Source organism: Chanos chanos, chromosome 1, assembly GCF_902362185.1.
Source record: "Chanos chanos chromosome 1, fChaCha1.1, whole genome shotgun sequence".
NCBI classification, from domain to species: domain Eukaryota; kingdom Metazoa; phylum Chordata; class Actinopteri; order Gonorynchiformes; family Chanidae; genus Chanos; species Chanos chanos.
In genome coordinates this window covers 49622934-49646795 of record NC_044495.1, presented here as the reverse complement: position 1 = coordinate 49646795, position 23862 = coordinate 49622934, and the positions used below count along the sequence as shown (strand labels likewise).

Genomic DNA, 23862 nt, shown 5'->3' with positions numbered 1-23862 from the left:
TTACGAGATGATCGTAAAAACGCTGCCTTGTTGTGTCTTACACAGACCTGTCATTAAGAGTAAAAACAACAATTACCCACAACTCCTGCTCCAACATTCAAAAAACCGTATCCACTGTCGTGGTCCTCGAGTTTTGTCCATATCCACGTTAATGGAAAAGACAGGCGATACTACCGCTCGTTCCAGGACACTCGTCATCAGCTGTCATATTCGTTTGTCCGACTTTTGTGCTCAACATCGGTGTGTGTGTGTGTGTGTGTGTGTGTTGCTTAAAGTTCAGTGTGAAGTCCATAGGAGTTTATTGCAGTGCCCAGTGCTGTATATAAACTCAGTACTTTTTTTTTTTTTTTTTTTTTTTTACTGCTTCGCTAATGAAATACAGGGTGATGACAAATTCAAAGCCCCAGCTGGGCCACACGTTTAAAACTTCAGTTCTCTGATTATGGCTCCTGTCCCGTTCAGACTCCACACAAAAGATTTCATTATTGTGTATCTTAACCCTCGCCTGGAAAATTGCTACCTCATGAAGAAGCCTAAACAGCACTGAGAATATATACAATGACTTCATTTCTTTTCTCTTCACCTCAACTGGGGTATTGTCTTTGGAGCTACCTGGTTTGAGTTGTGTGTCTGGCTTGTTTTGTGTGTTTTCTTTAGCATCTCTGACTGACCAGAGACCATGGGTCCCGTCTCGGAGTCCCAGGTGCAGTTCTGGATGGCCAAAGCCGTGGACTGGGGAGAGGCCACGTCCCCCTCCGTCCAGCAGGACACGGGCCGACACCTGGGAGAACTGAGGGGGTTCCTTCTCCAGGTCCTCCAGTCTCTCCAGCAAGCGGTAAGACTGCTGAACCTCAACTGTTTTGGTCAAGATGACTTGGAACCGTAGCTTAAACACACTGTTATGACAACTGGAAGAAAGGTTTGAGTCTTAGTCTGAGAACCTCAGACTGAGTGAATGAGTGCAAAGGTTTAAGTTGACTCTCCATTAGTTGTGTCTCTATCAGTTGAGTCTCCAACCTTCTTCCACTGGTGACACTGGTTTGGCTTTAGTTGGTGGAACTAGTATATGATATGGTCGCAACAACATCTGTAACCTTCTCTACCTTACGCACAACAGTGTATGATGTAATCAGTTGAAGTACTTTTTTATGAAGGTACTCGATTACAGTTAAACCTCGATTACAGTTAAACATCACAATTACTATGTGAAAACAAAGTGTTCATTTCACAGTAATGCTCATGATTTTCCCCTGTCGTTAAAAATCTCTGACGCTTTCATTCTGTGAGCAGTTCATTTTTGTTTGTTGCCAAAAACAACAATTCCCTGTTAACAAAAACAAAACAAACAAAAAAAATCGATGATCCAGCCACATTCTCGGGAGTAACACGACAGTGAGTGCATTGTTTCGTCATACTACGGTCAGTTAAACTCCTGAAGTTTTTGGGAGTGAAAGTTATAACTACTGCTAGCTCTTTTTGAGCCTTTTTTGTCAGAAGACTGACCTGCTAGGGCATTCTGGGAATGGAGTGCTAGAGAGAGCAGTGGTATGGTCACCAAAATGGGATGTCGAAGTCTGTTTTTGGATGAGACTATAATGTTCGACCATTTGAGACCATAGCTGACCATAACGTGGTTACGTCTTGGCCGACCGCTAGATTAGATCAGATTATACCAGATTTCCATAATATTTTCACATGGGGACTGTTGTCATGGTTATACTCATTACTAGGGGAGAGGGACTGGCCCACCCACCATCGCCAGCTGCAGAACAGGCTTTTCTGGGGAATGAGCAGCTAATTAGCAGGATAATAATAGATGTCAGCTACATAACACTACTGTTTTTCTGTCCGAGATGTGGTTTAAGGATATAAAAAATGAGAAAAGCTGCATGTTTTGACACTCACTCCATATGTGACCCCCCCCCCTCCAAAAAAAAAAAAAAAAAAAGATTTAAAGATTCAAGATTTTGTCAGTTGTAGTGGCAAAATTTGCTGGTTAAGTTATAACTCACAAAGGATAATAAAAGTGCTCAGAAAATGTTACTGAATTAATCGCAGTCTGGAGCCCAGAGAATATTTGACAGATCAGGGTTGACTCAGTGGGGCTCTGACAGGTATAGAAAAGGGTAGTGTCTGACAGATTCTCCCTGGAGAAGGAGGCCCAATTCACAGGACTGTTTGGCAGTGCCAAGTACGGATTGCTTTGCTTGTCTTCTTAGGTGCCAATAACAATTCACCAAGGCCAAGCTTTTTTTTTTTTTTTTATTTCTGTAGCTCAATATACCCACTATCCCCTGCCACACACCGAAAAAAATGATTATTTATTACCCAGCATTCAAAATTTCAGTTTTTCTCGTATTATAATAGTCATGTTAGTTCTTAAATCTCGAATACCCTCATTTATTTACCCAGACCAGAGACAAAAGACTAAATCTGTGATTTTTAACAGAATTTTTGGAGTCTAACAGACCCTAAAAGTTTTTTTCTAGACTGCAGCCTCAACAGAAGCCGCTCTGTGCCGGGGCAGACTGGACGTTGGCACGCAGGCGGTGTTGAGTTAGCCGACTAATAGTCGCCCAGGGACTGGCAGCGTTAACCTAAAGTATCCCCTGCATCAAGTGTTGCAAATTTGGATGAGAGTTGGTGGGGGGTGGCGGGATTCTGTGAAGGTCCAGTGTTGAGAGAAATCGTGCCTCCCACCGACTGGGTTCGCCTTTTGAAAGGGCTCCTTTATGCGGACTGGATGGCTTCTGTCACACCAGGCAACCCTCATTAACTCTCCTCTGTCCAGGCTACCTCTGCACCCAGCGTGTCAGAAAACAGAACAAGTTTGCACTCATCTGTGGTTTTTTTTTTGTTTTTTTTTTGTTTTATCGTTTGTCTGTTGCAGAGTCTCGCCGTGCTGCCAAGATGCAGCCCTAATCATCTCTGCGTTCGTTCAGTTTTTTTTTGTTTTTTTTTTCTTTCCTGTGTTCTTGCTTTTGCCTCAGCCCTCCGGTCACAGAATCACTATCGACAGCGTTCCGTGATATCTTAATTGGAACAAAAAACTTTTTTTTTTCCCGTCAGAGGCTCATAAAAAGAACAACACTTGGGGGGGAAAAAAAAAATCATCAGTCCCAGAATACTTTGATGACTTCAAGACTTTTTTGTTTTTTGTAGCTCTGGTTGCCCTAAGGATGAAAAAAAAAAAAAAATTTCCAATTTATATCAATTTCCTCATTCACATTCCATTAGGGCCCCCGAGAGCCGGTGTGTTTAATTTTCCCACTTGCTGTTTAGCTTGTTTGGAGCTGCAGGGTTTTGTAGACCTATAAGCATTTCTCTAAGTCTTTCACACACCTCTTCCTCCTGCTCAGTGGGTGCTAGCTGGCCGAGAGCCTATGTGAAAAAGAGGGGAGGCAGTGAAAGACTGGAGGAGAGGTACAGAACACTGCTGCTGATTTGGAAGTGTGTGTGTGTGTGTGCGCGTGTGTGTGCGCGTGTGTGTGTGCGTGTGTGTGCGCGTGTGCGCGCGTGTGTGCGCGTGTGTGTGCGCGTGTGTGCGCACGTGTGTGTGTGCCTGTAGATACTCTTGTAAAACACTTAGTTGAAGGTGTTAGTGAAGGATGTTCTTCACCTGAGTACTGAGTATTACTAAAATATTGAGTAATAAAATGCGTTATTTTTCTTTTACAAAGTAATAAAGCAAGGGCATAAGTACTAATCATGCTTGATTTACATATTATCACTACACCACTATTACTAAATTGCTTTTAAAAAATTATGTTATTCTTATCAAGTAACATCATAAAAATTATCGATAGTAAGAAGCCTTTCAGTAATTATGTTACTTATCTTTTAACGTTAATTAATGTTATAAAATGGCACAGTGGCTTGCTTTTTAAGTTTTTCTGATTTTATTATTTTTTTTCACCAAGGATACTTTGATGGATTTAGTTTCTTGAAAAGTTATCAAAGAACTCACCACTTTTCCTTTCCTGTGTGAGTTTTTGTATTCTGTACCGCTGTATTCTGTATTCTCTAACAGTCTTACACAGGGAAACTAACTCAGATCCTTCTCAACACATGTATCAAGTTCAAACGTTTAAAAGGCAATTTCTCCATCATTTTTTTTCCATTAATACACATTTTGTCCTTCGATTAATGTGATTTGGAGTTTTGTATTGATTTTTGTCAGCCCAGTTTTTCAGTTTTTTCATCGCCGTTGCCAGTTTTCACTCCAGCATCGTGACAAACCTACGACTTGTACATCATGATTTTACTGAACGTTCTGATGGGGATTAAGCTAATTTATTTCACGCAGCCACAAAATTTATCAGGCGTCAAACTCGGAGTGTGTGTACACGTATGGCCTTTAAAGAGCTTTAGATCCTTTGTATGGTTTCCAATGTACAGTAAATTGGCAGCTCACATCTTGAAACGATGCAGAAAGCTGCGATCTTCTAGACGCTTCAGCGTTACTCCGCTGTTTTTCATTAATTACGTAACCGACTTTAAAGAAGTGATCAGTGACTCTATCCGTCTGACTGTGTGGGAATCTTTTTATAAGCACCATCAAAAGCGTTTTTTTTTCCCCCCTTCTTCTTTTTCGGCTCTAATGATCCTGGGGGGAATTTGTGATTAATTGTTCTGAGTGATATTTGCATTCCTACAAAAAAAAAAAAGGGAGAGAGAGAGGGAAGAGAGAACAGAAAAAAACATACGCACGCACACAGACACTGGGAAATTGCACTCACATTTTATTCAGTAAAAATCACAGTTTAAGCTTTATGGCTTTTTAATATATGCAGACTTGGCTTTCGCAGGCATTGCTACAGAGCAGTGCAGGCTCATGTATTGTATGTGCCTTGTGTTAGACATTGAAAAGCAATTTCCTATTGAATTTCTTTTTCTGTCTACATTTTTTCTTATCATCATTACAATTTGACCAGTCGTCGCTAATGGAGTTTTTCTTGGGTCACATTCCGTCTTTTAATGCCTGTTGTACCCTCTGGAGCCAGACGGCCGACTATTTTGAATGAGAGAAAACGTTAAAATATTGTGTCAACATACACATATGTAAAAACATGTTCTGTTCTTGACTTCGGGCAAACGTTTCGAAGTCTTAGCACAACTCAGTCTGTCAACTCAGAAAGGGAAAACGTCAGAGGTTTGTGGAATAAGCCGAAGAATCAATCTTCAGAGAATATAAACACTTTTAAAGCATTTCCCCTGTAAAATTATAGAGTTGGTCATTATTGGCTCATTTTAATAATGTTTGTGGACAACTTCCCAGAGAATAAATTCTGAAAAACTCTGCAGATGTGGAATAGTATACAGAATGGTTGATGATGTTGTTGTTGTTGTTGCGGTGAGATAGGCTAAGGAGTATCAGGTGTGTGTGTGTGTGTGTGTGTGTGTGTGTGTGTGTGTGTGTGTTTCAGAGCTCCACCACAGAGGCGATAAGGACCCTTCCCTTTGTTGGGCAGTTTCTGGGAAGACTTTGCTGGAACCCATATGTTACCGCTGATGGTAAATTTATGACTCTCCTACACACCGAGGGTGTGTTTCCCATTTGGGATGAAGAAATGTGTCTGCAGGGGTCGAGTATTTACACTAATTTTCCAATGAACCCTACAGCGACCTGCTGGGCATTTGTTCCCTCGCCTTTTACCCCTCTACCCCCTTTCTCTCTCTCTCTCTCTCTCTCTCTCTCTCTCTCTCGCTCTCTTGTTCTATCTTGTGTGATATCGTAGTTGATGTATCTGTGTAGAGTTATGTATAGTTAAAATGTCACTAGTTTAGTATGAATGGATATACAGTCAAACACAGGATTATTGAACCAATATGAGGAGAAGTACTGGGCAGCACCTTGTCTATCCATTCATTTGCTTATTTGAGTGTGTGTATGTATGTATGTGCGTGTGTGTGTGTGTGTGTGTTCCTGTCTGCTGTCCAGATGGAGAATGTAATTATTCAGCACATTTTGAGGTATAAACAGCTCTTTTTTGCCTGTTTATTTGTGTTTGTCTCGTTCCAGAGCAAAGCCAGACACTCCTGTTGCAGTGCCTGTGGTGTCTGTACAGTGTGGAGCCTCAGAGCGCGGTGGAACGCAGAGCCAATGAGTGGATCAGGGTAACGTATTTCCACAAACCATCACACAGTACCAACAAGGCCTTTTAAACACGAGTTTTTTCATTATCTCGGAATCTCAAAAGTGACCTTTGAAAAAGAAGCTAGAAAGCTAAAAAAAAAAAAAAAAGTAGGTGCTCACACAAATGGTCTGAATTAGCAGTGACTGATTAAAAAGACTTATTTGATCAAGAGAGTATTTTATCCATGGGTACTGATGCAGTGTGTGCACTATCTCTGGACCGACACAGCATACAAGCTGTTTCTGGTGCAGTCATTGTCATCATGTGTGTTCAGTTGTGTATGAATTCTGATTTGTGTTAATATGCGTGAAGAAAGAGTTGGACTGCGTAGGGAAAAACGTTGGGCCGCTAGAGCGTCACCTTCACGCTGCGTTCAGTCTGTGTGCAAATGGAATGCGTCCGGTTCCTTCTGTTTCACAGCAAAGCGCTTTTTGTGCCGTTCACAGTTTCGTTTAAAAAAAGAAAAAATGACAGAAAAACTTCAAAGTTATTTAATTTAACGGCCGTGAGTGGAAAAAAAAAAAAAAAAATCACAGTGCAGTGTACTCGCGCTGTATCTGGAAGAACAGAAATGACAGAGTCGGCCGGGGGAAAAAAAAAGAACAAAACAAAAGATTTGGGAACTTTCAACTTTATTACAGAGTTCACACAGATGGCTTATCCCAGGCCTTACGGAACCTACACGTTTTTGCCAGATTAAATGTGTCTCTCTCTCTCTCTCTCTCTCTCTCTCTCTCTTTCTGTCTTTCTTTTTTGATTATTTTTTCATCCAATAAAACATCTTGCTAATTAAAGCAGGGCTTTTAAAGTAAACTTTTAATTTGCCAGATGTTTTTTGACCTATAAGGGGGGAGGCAGAGAGGGAAGGCAGAGGAAGGGGGTTCTCGGTTAGGGGTTGAAATGGGGTGTTTTAAACACACACATTATTTATTTGGCCAGATAACTGTGTCTAGCCTAGTCTGTTGGGAGGGTACAGTATATGATCAAATATGCAAGGAAGAAAATAAATGAGATTGGATGATAAACAGTGTATTTCTGTATAAAGTTAAATTGTATTTACGCTTGGCACTGTTCGCAAGATAAACATTGTGTCAACAGATAATGTATAATTGACGCTTCAAAAAAAAAAAAAAGAGAAGAAGTTGTTGCATAAATAGGAGGAAAAGGAAAAGAAAAAATGAAAATGACCAAAACCCTTTTGGTAATTGCTTTGTGCCAGTCTGGTTTCTGGATTGTTCTTTTGGGTTAGTCTGAATCTCCTTTCTTTCTCCAGTCGATCAGTCATGCCACCCCCCCCAAACTCCATCCTTCATTCACAGACTGCCTGCTAATTACAGGGACGCAAGAGAATCACAAAGACCTATTAGCGTCGTGGAAATTCAGACACACTGTGTGCTTTCAGGAGGATTTTTTTTAGCGTTCTCTCTCTCTGGCCGACTTTGTGCCTCTCTACCGGAATGCCAGTATGTTATGTTTATTTATTTAATTTCTCCCCCACTCCCCCCCCCCCCCCGTGCTTTTAATGGGCTGTGCATTTTCCACATTCATGTTTGTTCTGACAGTTCCTTTCAGCAAATTAAGGCTCACTCATCTGAAAGTAACTTTTTTGTCTGTCTGGCCTGGTTTGGACTCATTCTCATTGATGGGGGGGGGGTTCTTTGATATCCCTCTGTCGAGCTGTTTATTCGTTGCCCGTGGCAACGGCGGCCTGTGTTTCGGCTCCTCACCCGCTGGAACGGGACGGAGCGTACCGGCGGAAAACTCGTCTGGTCGTGTTTAGGATGCGTTAAGTTAAGGATCTGGTGGTGCGCGTCGCGAGGCCCGCGGGCTATGCGGCTTGTCTTGTCATTAGAGAACGCGCTGCCCAAGTTCCCATCATGCTCTGCGTTTCCTAGCGCCAGACTGGCTCTGTTTCTGCTCCACATCAGAGACCAGGCCATGTTTGATGGCTTCTTGTCTCCTCTGGAACATGTGTTACTCCGAGGCCCTGGAAGCGTTCCACAGAGAGCCTGTGTGGTCCGTGGTAGTGGATTGCCTTCAGAGAGAGAAAAAGAGGGACTGCTGGATGGAGAATGCAATGACCAAAGGCCTCTGGATCTTTTACCACCCTACATCTCAAACCCCTAACCCCAAACTCCCCAGCACTTTGAGCTTCAACCAACTTACTCTCACGCTTACGCTCTCTTTTTATATATATATATATATATATATATATATATATATATATACATATATTTTTTTTATACTGTTTTTCTCACATTCTTTCTTTGTCACTTTCCCCCTCCCTCCCTTCCTTTCTTTCTTTCTTTCTTTCTTTCTTTTTTTTGTTCTGGCTTTCTCGAGTTCTCTGACTCATGCTTGTCTCATGACGTCTCTGTCTTTCTTTTGGAAAGGGCCCCCGATATGTTTTAGTTTCTTAGCAAGACACTCAAACTTTTTCTTTCTTTCTTTCTTTCTTTCTTTCTTTCTTTCTTTCTTTCTTTCTTTCTTTCTTCCTTTTTTGGGTTAGCACTTCCTCAGACAATCCTCAGATAGACTCCCATGAAAGTGGGACTCATTTATTTTTACCAAACTGTTTTCTTTTCTTTAATTTTAGCCTTTGAGACGGAACTATTTAGAATCCAACCGAGCATCCATGTGTCTCGGTCTAATTATCGTGTCGAAGAAAAGAAAAACAACAACAAAACACAATGGTGAATACCATCTATCCCCTTCTCCTCTGTCTCGTAAGCATTTTTCAAAAAAAAAAAAAGCCATTATACTGCTCCATGCTCCCCACAAGCCAGCGTGTGACTGAAGTGTGAGGTACACTGGTTTTTGCCTTTCAGATGGTAGTAATTGAGTATCAGTTGGATCTGCGGAGGACTTCTTAGCCTTCTGTAAACCTAAAGAAACCACACGGCCCCACCACTGGCGGTCGTGTTTTCCGTCAGGCTTCTCGCACGACGTTTTTCGAAAAATTCTGCAAGTCCTTCCTTTTCACGATCTCTGTGTTCTTTTGTTTTGCTGCCGCTCTCTCTCTCGTTCTCTCTCTCTCTCCCCACCAGCGCCCGGTAACCTCCTCCAAGACATCGCCTGATGTGGTCTTATTAACTTAATTTATTACAGCATTTGAAAAGAGTTACGCGGTATAGAGTAATTATCTTATCCCACTCAGATCTTTTTAATGTAGTGTCTACAGGAGGATCACTAAGAGCAAAGTGCCCTCTCTCTTGGTTTCTGCTTTAACGTGAGCAAGTTAGAGCAGTGCCTGACATATCTGAATAGTGAACGGCAAACGTATTAAAACTGAAACATGTTATTTGAAGAACCACATATTTAAAAGGCAGTTATGCAGTTTTTGTTCTTTGGTATGATTGTTTTAAAAAATAATGTATTTTGGGAGCACATAGTTTATTTATGGTGTACTTAGGGCTTAGAAAATGGTCTACGTATGAATCACTTGTTTTACTGGGGGTGTAGCTGCAATAAGTGTACTTAAAGACTGGTTTATTTAAAGAACGGTTATATTGCTCTTGATTTGTTCAAACCAAGTAAACTTCTAAAATCATTGTCTCGTAGTTACTTTTTCTTTATTGCTTTAGCATGTCTTGAAACTGTTTATGTATAAACAGAAAAGTTAATATCCCTCTTGAAAGCATTTGAAAACTACACGTAACGGGAACAATACGAAACACTTGGGCACGATTTTTCAGTTCAGTCGATTTTTGGACTTTGATGAAATATTTCACTTCATTGAATTTTACGGTCAAATGTCATATGAAAGCAGCGGTAAATGACTGCTATTTTTTTTTTTTTATGTTTGCTTGAGTTTTTGTCTTTGCTTGCAGTGCTTTAGCATAGCTAACCTTTCTCCTTTGTGTTACGTATATAACTCTGAGAAGTCCAGTGTCAGTTTGACCGCTGTTAGTGACAGTATACACTGGTTAAGTGGTAAAGGGAACTGCCTCATAGATTGGCAGCCTGATTTCATGAGCCTGGTGATACTGTTCTTGTGTCCTTGAGCAAGGTCATTCGTAGCTGTGTAAACCTGAAAATAATTGGCACTTTCTCTGGATTGGAATGTAACCCAAATAAATAAATACTGCATTAGACTGCTTATTGGACTTATGGTGTCCTTGAAAGAACTTCAGTCATTTGCTTGTCTTAAAAGCACGCCTACACTAAACATGTTTTAAACACATCAAAAATAGACTGAAAATATATCCAAAACGTTTCAAAGTTACGGCGTCTCAACTTTTTAGCGCAACCCGTGTGGAGTAGAGGGTGGAAAGTCCCGGCTCCGTTGCGTGTTTCAGATTTAGTGTTTCTGGAATATTCAGAGTATTCTTTTGTTTGATTTCTCTTAGGAACACACACATTTCAATTTCAAAAGAAACAGTGAGAATATTTGTGTGATTCTTTTTTTTTTTCCCCCCATTAAAACCATTTTCGCCCCAGGTCTGGAAAGCATGCCAATCAATCAAAGCCCACATCTTACACTGAGCATCAAAGGGCGGAGAGTCACAAAGCTCACAGCGTTATTAGAGAAATACAGAGGATTTTGTTATGTGGCTTTTCTGTGTAATTGATATTTCATGTGTGGCCCAATGTCTCTCTGCCTTCCATTTATTGGTACAGAGGAACTGTTGTCATAGATTACCTGAGCTGAACCACGGCACAGCTTTAAGATTCATCACTCTGTGTGTGTGTGTGTGTGTGTGTGTGTGTGTGTGTAGTGTCCACAGCTGTTTAGAGCTAGCCAGTTTTTTTTTCTTTTTCTGAACTGCAGAAAAAATAGGAGTACCAGTATCTGTTCACCCTCGTGGCTGATGTCTAATCTTAATCTAGCCTAATTAATCTGTTATGGAAACATAATTAAAATCTTCTTGTCCCCCCCCCCCCCCCCCCCCCCCCATGCTGAGGAACACAAAAAGTGAATGAATATTAATTAATTTCAGCATGTATTATTTTTTCTTCACCGCTACAGACTTTACTGTGTCAGTTGGCCTCTGAGGAGGAGAATACAGTCCAGTATGCTCTGATTAGCTGTGCTGGTTTAAGACCCAGGGAGTACACACTGAGAACTCTGGAAAAGGTGAAGAAATATCTCAGTCCACTATTTCGACATGTGTTTAGATGACTTATTTCCATGAATGTTATGTTTAGAAGGAAAATCATAGCATTTCTCTTTCAGAAGGTTAACGTGTTGTGGCAAACGCTATTATCATGTCATTACTGTGTTATTATTAGTAGTAATGCGTTTAAAAGCAATTACTTTAGTTTCTTATTCGCTCACAGCTCCAGGAATAAATCATATTAAAACATTAATAACCACACAGTAAATGGGGTGGTGGGGGAGGTTGATTTTGGAACGAGTGTCACTTAGGCTGTAACACTTCTGGTCTTTAAAATGGGCTGTAGGGGTCGACAGGCTGTCATGCTGTTATAAAAGAAAGAACTCGTGTTTATTTCTGTGATTTGTTCTTTTTTTTTTTCTGTGGAGATGGTGTCAGTGTTGACGGAGGAGATCCGTGGAGGGTGCGTCAGTTTGACAAATCCGTCGGAAAGGTGGTGTATGAATATTAAAACCATCTGTCATCGTGGCGTTTATGAGCCCTGGTGAAATACTGCCATACGCAATGTAACTGAAATGACACAGCTGAATGTCATAGAACACAAACTGTGTCATGTATCAACTGTCGTACTCCATAAAGAGTGTGTCATATGTAATTTCCAAAACGACACACTACATTTTTTTTCACACTGACGAAGTTAGTTTTGCTGTTTTTCTCTGGATTACTTGGATTGTAATCTGTAATTTTTTTTTTTTTTAAACACCCAAACTATGCGATGTGTTGCAGGTGCTCTTGTGAAAACGTCCGTCATGTGTCAGTGGCGAGTGTCCCGCTGGTCACGTGTCCCCAGGCGTCTCCTCTGATTGGTGGCCTGCTGAAACGTCCAGTGACGTGTAACCGAGGTGCTCTCTGTGAAGAGTTCATTGAGGCAGTCAGCATTGCCTGGCTTGAGTAAGTCCTCACTTAACAGAAACACTAAACAAATATAACACACTTTGATTATTTCTTTCCTTATAACCAGACCCAAAGCGGCCAAATGCTTTGTTATTTTTGTGTCTGTAGCAGTTATGTGTTAAATGACAGGCCATTTGCAGTTTGTACCTCGTTTTCCTTGCCACTAAGATGTTTTTAGTGAAGATCAAACAAATCTAGCCTGCTACTTTCAGGAGAAGAGACAGCAGAACCAAGACAACAAAACTAAGTTCCTAACTCTGCCTGAAGTCATATGACAGTAAATGGATGAGTGAGGACTGACTTACACTCATTGTGAAGTGAAGATGTATGACAGTAAATTGATGAGTGAGGACTGACTTACACTCATTGTGAAGTTGTATGACAGTAAATGGATGAGTGAGGACTGACTTACACTCATTGTGAAGTGAAGTCATATGACAGTAAATGGATGAGTGAGGACTGACTTGCACTCATTGAGAAGTGAAGTCGTATGACAGTAAATGGATGAGTGAGGACTGACTTGCACTCATTGAGAAGTGAAGTCGTATGACAGTAAATGGATGAGTGAGGACTGACTTACACTCATTGTGAAGTGAAGTCGTATGACAGTAAATGGATGAGTGAGGACTGACTTGCACTCATTGAGAAGTGAAGTCGTATGACAGTAAATGGATGAGTGAGGACTGACTTACACTCATTGTGAAGTGAAGTCGTATGACAGTAAATGGATGAGTGAGGACTGATTTACACTCATTGTGAAGTGAAGTCGTATGACAGTAAATGGATGAGTGAGGACTGATTTATACTCATTGTGAAGTGAAGATGTATGACAGTAAATGGATGAGTGAGGACTGATTTACACTCATTGTGAAGTGAAGTCATATGACAGTAAATGGATGAGTGAGGACTGATTTACACTCATTGTGAAGTTGTATGACAGTAAATGGATGAGTGAGGACTGACTTACACTCATTGTGAAGTGAAGTCGTATGACAGTAAATGGATGAGTGAGGACTGATTTATACTCATTGTGAAGTGAAGTCGTATGACAGTAAATGGATGAGTGAGGACTGACTTACTCTCATTGTGAAGTGAAGTTGTATGACAGTAAATGGATGAGTGAGGACTGATTTACACTCATTGTGAAGTGAAGTCGTATGACAGTAAATGGATGAGTGAGGACTGACTTACACTCATTGTGAAGCTGTATGTTCATTAGTGCTTGGTTAACATATGGGCCTGTGTTCCTATGGCAGGAAGAAGCTGGTCATTGAGGAGCCCGCATTGATTGCCCTGTGGTGTCATAGCCTTACCAGCCTAGAGGGGGCAGTCATGAGCCTCATAGAGTCTGTTCTTTCTGGTGCAGATTCAATGCCACAAAACATAGAAGACAAGGTCACAGACTCTCTCCTGGTATGCATTGTCTTTTTTACACATATCAGATTATCATGCACACCTGCCCATAGATATTAAAGTATCTAAACCTGCTCAAGAATATTTTTTTCCTTTTTTTTTAATCTAACATTCCAGACTGATTTAAAATGTCCCCCAACAATTTTATTAATTTATTGTTTTGATATATGTGGTATGTGATTATGACACCAGCATTTGTCATTTCCAACACATATATCTACAGATCTTTTTAGAGATTTGCTGTCAGTTGCTGTTTCAAAGATTACATAATAGTAATACGTTTTACATGTATATTTTAGTAACACAGCGTGTTGTACGGGATTAAGTTGTAAGTTTTGTTTTTCTTTCCACGGTTCATTTAGGCCCATTATCTTTATAAAGCAGGAACCAATGTGAAAATATTTCGTTTGGCTAATAACCACGGTCACTAATGGCGCTGGTCAGGCGTGTTGTGAAAAGCAAAATGAGAAAATGACTTTTAGGTCGGGACCGTAACTGCTGACAGATCCACTGCCCTAAGAAATCGCTCCATTCACCGTGATTTTTTGTATGATGGTCCATCAGCGATGCATTGGACGGCTTAAAGGGGCCAAGTGTGAGCTGGAAATGGGAGGGGGGGAGGGGGTTGTGGAAATCGAGGAGAAAATCTGGGTTTCAGGACCTTTACGCGTTTTGCCGGTGTTCTTAGACGTATCTTGATGCTTTTTGATGGCAGTGTTTTCCTCGTTTTCTTTCCGAGCTATTTTAGCCACACGCTCCAAATCAGGTGCAATAGCAGCAGACAGAGAACACATGTTTAACATCACTTATCGTTTGTTCAGGTTTGTTCTTTATTTACCGCTTTGTCCATCCAGCTCTCCTCCTTTTACGGCCCTTACTCTGGTTTAAGGTTTTTTGTTATTATTATTAATATTATTTTGTTAAACATGTCTTCTCTCATCTATGTCTTTTAGAGAGATTAGCCGTAAGTTTTGGACCCCCAACCTGTGTTTGTGTGTATCACGATGCTCATCTGACAGACACCGTCAATTTCTAGCTCTTTTCTCCGTGTACGCTTTTCTCTCTTTCTTTCTTTCTTTTTTTTTTTTATTTTCTTCGCTCAGGAACAACTTGTTTAAACTGCAATCAAAAATGGGAAACGAGAAATTAGTTTCACGTTCCTGTTTTCAGCCCTTTTTTTTTTCTTCCCCCTCAAGTTTAGATCCAATAACAATAAACAGTGACTTCCAGGGTCCCACTGCCAAAAACAGGATGTTTTCAACGTGCTGTAATTGACCCTCCCTGACGTGCTGGTGGAAGGTACGGAAGATTGTGCGAAGGCCCATCTGTTTTCACTAAGCAAACGCTTCAGCCCTTCAAACAAAAAGTCTATACAGTTGTCACTTTTGATCTCTCGTTGGGGAACCGGAGGATTAAAAGCTAGACGATAGTTTTGACAGTCTGGAAGGATCCGGTAGAACCCGTTTATACTGAAATCAGCAGGTGGCATACCCATCAGAACAAACACAGCACTACTCTACCCCCCCTGTTTTTTTGGGGGGGGGGAAGAATCAAATTCAGTCTTCGTAATTTATCACACATTATATTCTTTTCGTTCTTTTTTTTTTTTTTTTCCTTAAAGGAGACGTGCGGTATTGGAACGCTGGCTTATGCAAACGCCACGGTTTCGGTCTTCACCCGTCTCTGGCCGTGCGACTCCCTCGCCAGAGTCCGCTTGTTCTTACCCGATGTCTCAGTCCCCCATGACACAAACTTTGAACGTCCCAATTAGCGTCTCGGTGTCCGTTTGATTGACATTCATTTGGGGACAGACAGCTGACTGCTAGCACAATCACAATAACTTCACCTCCCTCCACCAGCTGACTCAAAACACCAAGCATGGCCTTATTAATCGCAAACAAGGAGTTTTTTACAGTCCATTCAAATGAGCATATTGTACCTGTTTAACTGTAGCACAGTTTTTTCGTGTGTTCTCCACTGTGTTCTGTGGAGGCAGACACACACATAATCATGTGAACTCAGGTACTCCGAGATCTGCCTGTGTGTGCATTCAGCCCCTATTTCTGCCATTCACACCTCTCACCAAATACATTCCTGAGCTCTTGCTAACCTCCACATGCACACTGATAGACATATTCATAAGAATAGAAAGCCCTGCATATACACAGAAAACAGTGCTTTTTTTTTTCCACATGTCAACCCAGCAAGTCATCTGAAAATTATTATCATTCATCTTTTATCACTCATCTTGTTTTTTGGGTTTTTTTTGTTTTGTTTAGTTTTTTTCTCTTTCCCTGGAGGGCTTTGAGTGAGTGGGACTCTCCCACTGAATCTGTTCATGTTTCAGCTTTAACACTCCTCTCTCTCCGAGCAGGTATCACGTATTACATCTAACGTCTCTTATACTTTTTACTGTTTTATTAGAGGGGCTAAATTGATGGCTTTTGGCAAGTGGTGAATTGCCGGGGTTACGGGAATATCCAAGATGTTTTGCATTGGTTTTAAAGCGGGGTGGGGTGGGGGGGTTGCATGTGGTCTGGGTTGTGATGTTCTTGAATGAAAGACACACACACACGCATACACGCACATACAAACACACATACACGCATATACAAACACATACACACAAACACATACACGCATATACAAACACACACACACACACACGCAACCCTCCAGCTTTGCACTCTTGCAGGATCAAAGAGAGAGGTTATACATACAGGCTTTTTTTGGAGGGGGGGGGGGGGTTATTTTTTGGGTGTGGGAGGAAATTTTTTTTTTTACTGCTTTCTGTACCCTTATGAAGGATAAGAGGAGGGTGGGAGGTTCATTAAGCATGTGTTTTTCCTATAAAAATATGAAAGTATGTGAAATGTTAGTTAGGCATGTACAGTACAGCTGGTGGGTGTTTTTTCTTAATGTGTGAAATTTGAAACAGATGATATTGCTTTATTATAGGGCTGTTTGTTTGGTTAGGTGGAAAAAAAAAAGAAGAATTACAAAAAAAACAGGCTGGTTAAATTGGAAAGGCATTGAACCTGAGTGGATCAGAGCATTAAACTCGCAGCAGGATGTAGTGCACTAATATCTGATGCAGCAGTGACCTCCAGTGGTGATATGAGGAAGTACCAAGTGTTGTTTTTTTTTCCCCTCGAACGTGTATTTTAAATATCAGTAATACTCTTCACTTTTCAGGCTAAAGCTTCCGCCCTTGACTGCTCCATATTCCTAACAGTAAATGAAATTTTCAGGTGAGTGTTTGACAGATATTATTTAATGACGGTGTGAGATTACAAATTTAACACTATCATTAATTTTCCCTTTATCCTGTCTCGTTAATTCCATGTGATACTGTGCTAAACTGCTTCTTTTCTCTACCCTGTTTTGCCTTTCATGTTGTTCATATATATGTGTTAGTAAATGGAAGTTTTATTGAATTCATATTTTTGTGTCTATTTATATAGTCTTTTGATACAGTATTTCTGACTCCACATGTCTTTGAATGTCCAGGGCTATGCTGATGGAACTGGATGGGAATCTGCAGTTGCATGCACTTATTCATACTTTCACGCGCTGTTTCCTCCATACTCTAGGTGCTCAACGCCTACAGGTACAGTTTGTCTCCCTCTTTTCTCTTTTGCTGTTGTTTTGTTGTTGTTGTTGTTGTTGTTGTTGTTTTTGCTTATTTTATTAACATTATGCCTGGAGAAAGTTTTCAGTTTTTTTTCCCCTCTTCTACTGAACCATGAGATTTACAAACCTGTTCACATCTGTCTGTTTTTTTAGTCATTATTAATTTTTTTTTTTTCTTTTTACAAAGCACATTTTGAATGAAATAAAAGAATATATTCTACTCAGAATTGACTTTTAAAATGAGTTTCAGCAGAACGTGAGGACTTATGTCCTATTCTTTATGTTTTTCTGATGAATATTATATTTAATAGCTAAATCTGGATTAACCATTAAATAGATTACACCACTGACTGTGCTATAGTCCACACCTGTAAGTGTAACAAGTTTAATATGAAAGGAAGTCTTTCCATGAATATTTGTAATACAGCATCACCTCAGCAAAATTCACCAGAATACCCAATCACTGTGTGTAATCAGCGAATTCATGTAGCAGCTAACATGTATGCTTGTTACTGAGTTCCTATTAGAGAAGTTTTTCTGTTTCATTCTGTGTAGAGGAGATGCAGGTGCTTTGTGTTATAGTCTCTCTCTTCTCCAGACAGTTTAACTGGACTGGAAAATACAGCTGTTCACATCAGAAAATGGGAAAGATTCCCTTTTTAGTAGCTCCTAGTTTTATTTTTTCCTAGTTCACCAAGTTTGAATGAACCTTGTGACCTGTGTGTGTGTGGTTTCAGGAGAGCCCGTCTCTGAAGGCCTACTTTCCTCTCGTCCCTCTGAATTTACTCACGCCCCTGCTTACCTCACCTTCAGGTATCGAATAACTCACTTTACGTCCCCTAAAGCTTTTGCCTAACTCTCCGAAAAAGCCTTGAACCTTATCTTAGCCTGCCCTGGTTATAGCCCACTCCCTCTGTTTGAGTCTGGCCTGGTTATAACCCACTACTCCCTCTGTTTGAGTCTGGCCTGGTTATAACCCACTACTCCCTCTGTTTGAGTCTGGCCTGGTTATAACCCACTACTCCCTCTGTTTGAGTCTGGCCTGGTTATAACCCACTACTCCCTCTGTTTGAGTCTGGCCTGGTTATAACCCACTACTCCCTCTGTTTGAGTCTGGCCTGGTTATAACCGACTACTCCCTCTGTTTGAGTCTGCCCTGGTTATAACCCACCACTCCCTCTGTTTGAGTCTGGCCTGGTTATAGCCCACTACTCCCTCTGTTTGAGTCTGGCCTGGTTATAACCCACTACTCCCTCTGTTTGAGTCTGGCCTGGTTATAACCCACTACTCCCTCTGTTTGAGTCTGCCCTGGTTATAACCCACTACTCCCTCTGTTTGAGTCTGGCTTGGTTATAGCCCACTACTCCCTCTGTTTGAGTCTGGCCTGGTTATAACCCACTACTCCCTCTGTTTGAGTCTTCCCTGGTTATAGCCCACTCCCTCTGTTTGAGTCTGGCTTGGTTATAGCCCACTCCCTCTGTTTGAGTCTGGCCTGGTTATAACCGACTACTCCCTCTGTTTGAGTCTGGCCTGGTTATAACCCACTACTCCCTCTGTTTGAGTCTGGCCTGGTTATAACCCACTACTCCCTCTGTTTGAGTCTGGCCTGGTTATAGCCCACTACTCCCTCTGTTTGAGTCTGGCCTGGTTATAACCCACTACTCCCTCTGTTTGAGTCTGGCCTGGTTATAACCCACTCCCTCTGTTTGAGTCTTCCCTGGTTATAACCCACTACTCCCTCTGTTTGAGTCTGGCCTGGTTATAACCCACTACTCCCTCTGTTTGAGTCTGGCCTGGTTATAACCCACTACTCCCTCTGTTTGACTCTTCCCTGGTTATAGCCCACTCCCTCTGTTTGAGCTGTTTGCAAATAAACATCGCCTCCTTCCTCCCGGGCCCTCCCAGTCATGAATAGTTTGGGTCCCGCTCCACAGATTTCTATCTGCGGCGCGTTTCCCAGAGGACGTGGGCTTTCCAATGCCTACTGAAGTCCAGAGGAAGTCCTCAGAGAGCCGCTGGTCCGAGAGCGCTCTGAATAGAATAATACCAGTGTGACACAGGTGCTTTGTGTTAGTATTCTAGGTGTTTGTTTTCCACAGTGAATCGTGATTGTCAAGAGTGACTGGCAGGATGCAAGGCCTCTTTCTCAATAAAAAAGGTCCTTTCCCTAAAAACACAAAAAACCCCCACAAAAAACAAAAAACGAGGGTCTGAAAATAACAAAGCCTTATTATTATATACCTGATTCTACCAGAGATTAGTTGGGAATTTTTTTTTTGGGGGGGGGGGGGGTCGGTGCAACGATTTGTGCACTCTGTAGACAGCTAAATAACAGTGAATTTGATGTTAATAAAGATCCTTAACATTACTAACCAAAATTGACAGATTTCTCTCTCCTGCATATAATTACATTTTCAGAGAATGAGGTCATACATATATAGATGAGGTCATAGAAGCAGACATTTTGTTGCTTAGGGTACAAACAAAAGACTGAACAAAAGTGTAGATTTTGGTCTGTCTCTCCTTTCCTTAGAGGTGCCCAAGGAAACATGGCAGGATCATGTGAGTTGGATCAGTGCTTTACTTCAGAAGATTACTGAAAAGAAGGAAGAGGAGGATAAGGAGGAAAGTCCCAGGTGAGTAATGTGAAGATCTTTCTTTCTTTTGAACCTAAAGAATTTCACTGTGCCAAAAGTATTTCACTCTACCAAAGCTTAAGCTAGTTCTATAGGAACTAGACCTGGGGTTACCCCTGCAGGACAGGGCTTCCCACTTCAGTTCTTTAGAAAAGTAGGACCAGGATAAGGTTCCTGTCCAGCAAACGCTTCAATAAGTCACTCTTTTTAAAAAGAAAGAACTTGTGGTGTTTGAAGTTTGAAATCTGTAGTGTTTGTATAGAGCGCAAAGGTACAGTGCTTTAAAAGAAAACCCCTCGCGCTGAGAATCGACCTCCCGATGACCCAGGTTATGTCCCTTCGTCCGCCTGTCCTCACGCTCCCTCCTTCAGTGTTCCTTCATTCAATATTACAGTTGTACGCCGATCAGGATTTTTAACCCTTATCAACATTTCATTGATGTTGTTTGTGCATTATTTTCTAAAAAGTTACACTGCTACCACCCTCCTGCTGTTTTTCAGCCCCTCCCTGATAAAGAAGGAATGTCATTACATACTCAGACGCAGCCTTGGTGTTTTATTTTTATCACCAATGAGCAGCCAATCAGAGTCACACTTTTTATAGAATATATCTCCACTCCTTAAATTGAGACTGATTCCGGGAACATTGAATAGGAGTTAAACCCCCCCCCCCCCCCCAAGTTATCGGCACGTTATCTTTATCGAGAAATTTCGGTAAATTGCGGCGATAAGTTTTTTTTTTGTAGTTTTTTTTTTTTTTTCCCCATATCGCGCAGCTGCACTTGAGAGTTGAAATTCTGTCTAATCTCTGGACATTCTGAGTGTTTGGGAAACAGAGCTTAAAGTTTGAGCCTGTGAGGAGAGTGGGTCCGCTGCCAGTGGTTTGACTGAGGACGGAGGCTGGGCAGGAAATAGATGAGAGAAGAGGAATGTCTTGTGATGGAATTAGAGAAATGTGAGAGTTGTCCAACTCCAGACACGAGTCTTGCGTCTGAGCAAAATATGACTGCGTCTTCTGGAAATTTCTGTCTTCATTAACTCTTATTTTATAATCTCTCTCTCTCTCTCTCTCTCTCTCTCTCTCTCCCTCCCTACCCCTCTCACACATACACTTTCACATTTGTGAAAAAAAAAAAATGTTAAAAACCCTGCTGACTTAGACCTTTTCTTCCATTTTCCTCTTCTTCTTGCCCTTTCATTTTCTGTATTCTTGTCTTTCTTTGAGGGAGGGATGATGATTATGATGGGTGAGTGAGTGTGTGGAGGCTGATTTTGTGTGTGTATGTGTGTGTGTGTGTGTGTGTGGTCCAGGTGGTGCCGTGATGTGTTTGAAGCCTGGTTCTTGCTGGTGCAGTGTGGGGACTGGGTCGACGTGGCCACTCAGTTGCTTGTCCTTCCAGAATCTGAAGGATGTTTGTCTCTCCTCTGGCTGATACATTTCTACCATCATCCCACCAACAGGGGGCACCAGAGCTCTCAACAGATGGTAAACTTAAGCGCACAGTACCTGTGTGAGCTTTTCCTTTATGTTAAACTAAATATGTCTGTTAACATTTGTCTAAATGAAAGAACATGCAACTGCACACAGAACAGGAATGTATGGTTTTGTTTTATATGGTTTACTTGGACACTTTGTCTTTCTGAGGATTAAAATAAACACAAGTTTGTATCGGAAAAATGGCCAGATCTGCTAGGAAGTGGCCTGTGGGAGAAAACATCAAGTGTTGTCAGAGCATTCACTGTGGGAGTGATGGATCATTTTACTCTCTGATTTTACACTCTGGAAATGACTTTTGCTCGGAGCCTGATATTGGTTTAGTGTTAAGTTGAGAACTGAGGTATGTAGTAAAACGTCAGGACATAAATAAGCTTTTAGGAAAACATTTTTAGTGAGGTGGTTTTTCAAAGTGGAGTGGATAGCTGATGGCCACCTCCTGTTTCCTTTGGACTGCAGTCGCTGGGGAGAGAAGTGTGTGATCATTTGAGGATGCTTTTCCTGGGCTCTCCTCTTCCTTGTGAACGTGTTGTGGCGATACGAGACCTTCTGTCTTCCACCCTGTCTTCAAACCTTGTCCTACATCTCCTGCTCAACTTTGCCATCTTCTCTCAAGGATCCATCACCACATGCAAAGACATCATGTCCAAGGTCAGGTCCATACCTGGTTATATATCTATATCTCTCTCTCGCTCTCCCTATATATATATATATATATAAATACACACACACACACACACATATGTTTATTTATATATATATATATACACACACACGCACACATAAAACTATCCTAGAGACTCACTGTAGTTTTTCTGCAGTATTCTCTGATGTGTCATACCAAGTGCACTTATTACTGTGCTTATTAGAACCACAAATACCACAGTTGTTGTTCTTGTGGTTTTTATACATGTTTTTTATACACATACACACACACACAGGCAAATGAAAGTGTTTCGGCGGGTTTTCTGGGCCCTCAATCCGCTGTCTTATTCCGTGGCGTTCCTGCCCAGCATGTTGGTTCCTGCAGCGTGTGAAATGTGACGTCTTCAAGCGTCTCTGCCGCCTTTGATGCCACTCTGTACACCGAGGCCATTTCAGGTCATGCAAAACGTGGAGAAAAAAAAAAAAAACACTGAAAATCACGCCCACAGACTTCCCTTATCCACTCAGCATCATTTCACTTGAATGGACTCAGGTAGCGGCTTCCTGGGAGCGTGATTGACAGCTGAAGTGTCTGTTTATCACCTCAGCGTCTTTATCTTTGGAAAACAAAACAGAAATTTAAAAAAAAAACAAACAAAATTGGTCCCTGATGCTAGTTTCCCATCTATGAGGTTTTTTTTTTCTGAAAAAGCTCTTCTGATGTCTGCAGGTGTTGATAGAGCAGAGAGTGAAGCATGTAGCAGCATGGGCCTTTACCACCATCAGGCACAGACTAAACAGAGACGCCTCCAAAGATGCCAGGGTTCAATCCAGGTTGAGGACGATTCAGGAGGTTCTTGGCAGTTTGCCTTAAGGCGGCACGTTATAAGACGAAACACAAAGGAAACGGATACGACCAAACCCATCTGATGAAAACTACGAAATTTACTGGAATATGAACTCTAGGAGCGGTCCAGGTGTGTGGCGAAACATCTGCTTTGAAATATGTACTGATGTGAAACTACCCAGTCAGTCCTCTTTAATGCTTCTGTCTTAGTTTTATCTGATCCGATCCATCTGATTACACAGGGTTGCTGGGCAATGCGCTATGACGTTTTGTACCATTTATTACATGTCAGATCTGCACAGTTCTTGTTTTTGCAGACAGAAGTGTCTTCTCTATCTAAAGATATTGATGAAGAAGAAACTTGAGGAGTATCAGTCTGGTCAGAGAGAAATGCATGTATTTGATACGGCCTTTTTTTTTGTTGTTGTAAATAGCAGTGTGTTCTGTAAAGATGTTTGTGAAGAATAAATTTGGGGAATATAACAGGCGTCAGATTCGGTGGTTTGTGGGTTCTCCGTGGTGCCGCTGTGGCTGCTGCTGTGTGTCGTTCACAGGAGCGTTCATCTTGTTCTCCTGTCCGCCCACTCGCACTCCCTGACAGTGGAGCATGCCCCATTCCCCACTGCCACATAGTTCACATCTGTGCGTGCGTGCGTGTGTGTGTGTGTGTGCGTATGTGTGTGCGCGCGTGTGTGTGCGTGTGTGTGCATGCGTGTGTGAGCGTGTGTGTGTGTGTGTGAGCGTGTTCTCCCAGAGCTGGGCCTGTTGGAACGGTTCTCACTTCACGCTCTTCGGTCTCCGTCGCCAGAAGTCTCAACAGGACTGAGCTTCAAGTCACATCATCCATTCCACCCCCCCCCCACTCACTCGGCTGTCACTGAGGTAGCCTGTTTTTTATTTATTTATTTATTTTTTAATTTTCACTCACACACACACACACTGTCGTAACACTCAACAAAGTGGCTGAGATTTGGTGTTGGTCATGACGGATGTACCTAACTTTTATTTAACGTCAATATACAAATTTCACTTTTAACGTCAAAAAC

At 41.5% G+C, this 23862-nt stretch overlaps 1 protein-coding gene across 1 annotated transcript; it reads left to right on the top strand.

The window, feature by feature from the left end:
• Positions 1-679: 679 nt before the first annotated feature.
• On the top strand, positions 680-22843 carry fancc (FA complementation group C). Its single transcript, XM_030764859.1, has 14 exons — positions 680-835; positions 5427-5514; positions 6023-6117; positions 11107-11214; positions 11623-11687; positions 11981-12145; positions 13405-13561; positions 16757-16812; positions 17072-17171; positions 17932-18007; positions 19728-19830; positions 21141-21315; positions 21784-21975; positions 22700-22843. The coding sequence occupies exons 1-14, from the start codon at positions 680-682 to the stop codon at positions 22841-22843; spliced, it is 1680 nt and encodes a 559-aa protein (XP_030620719.1).
• Positions 22844-23862: the final 1019 nt, after the last annotated feature.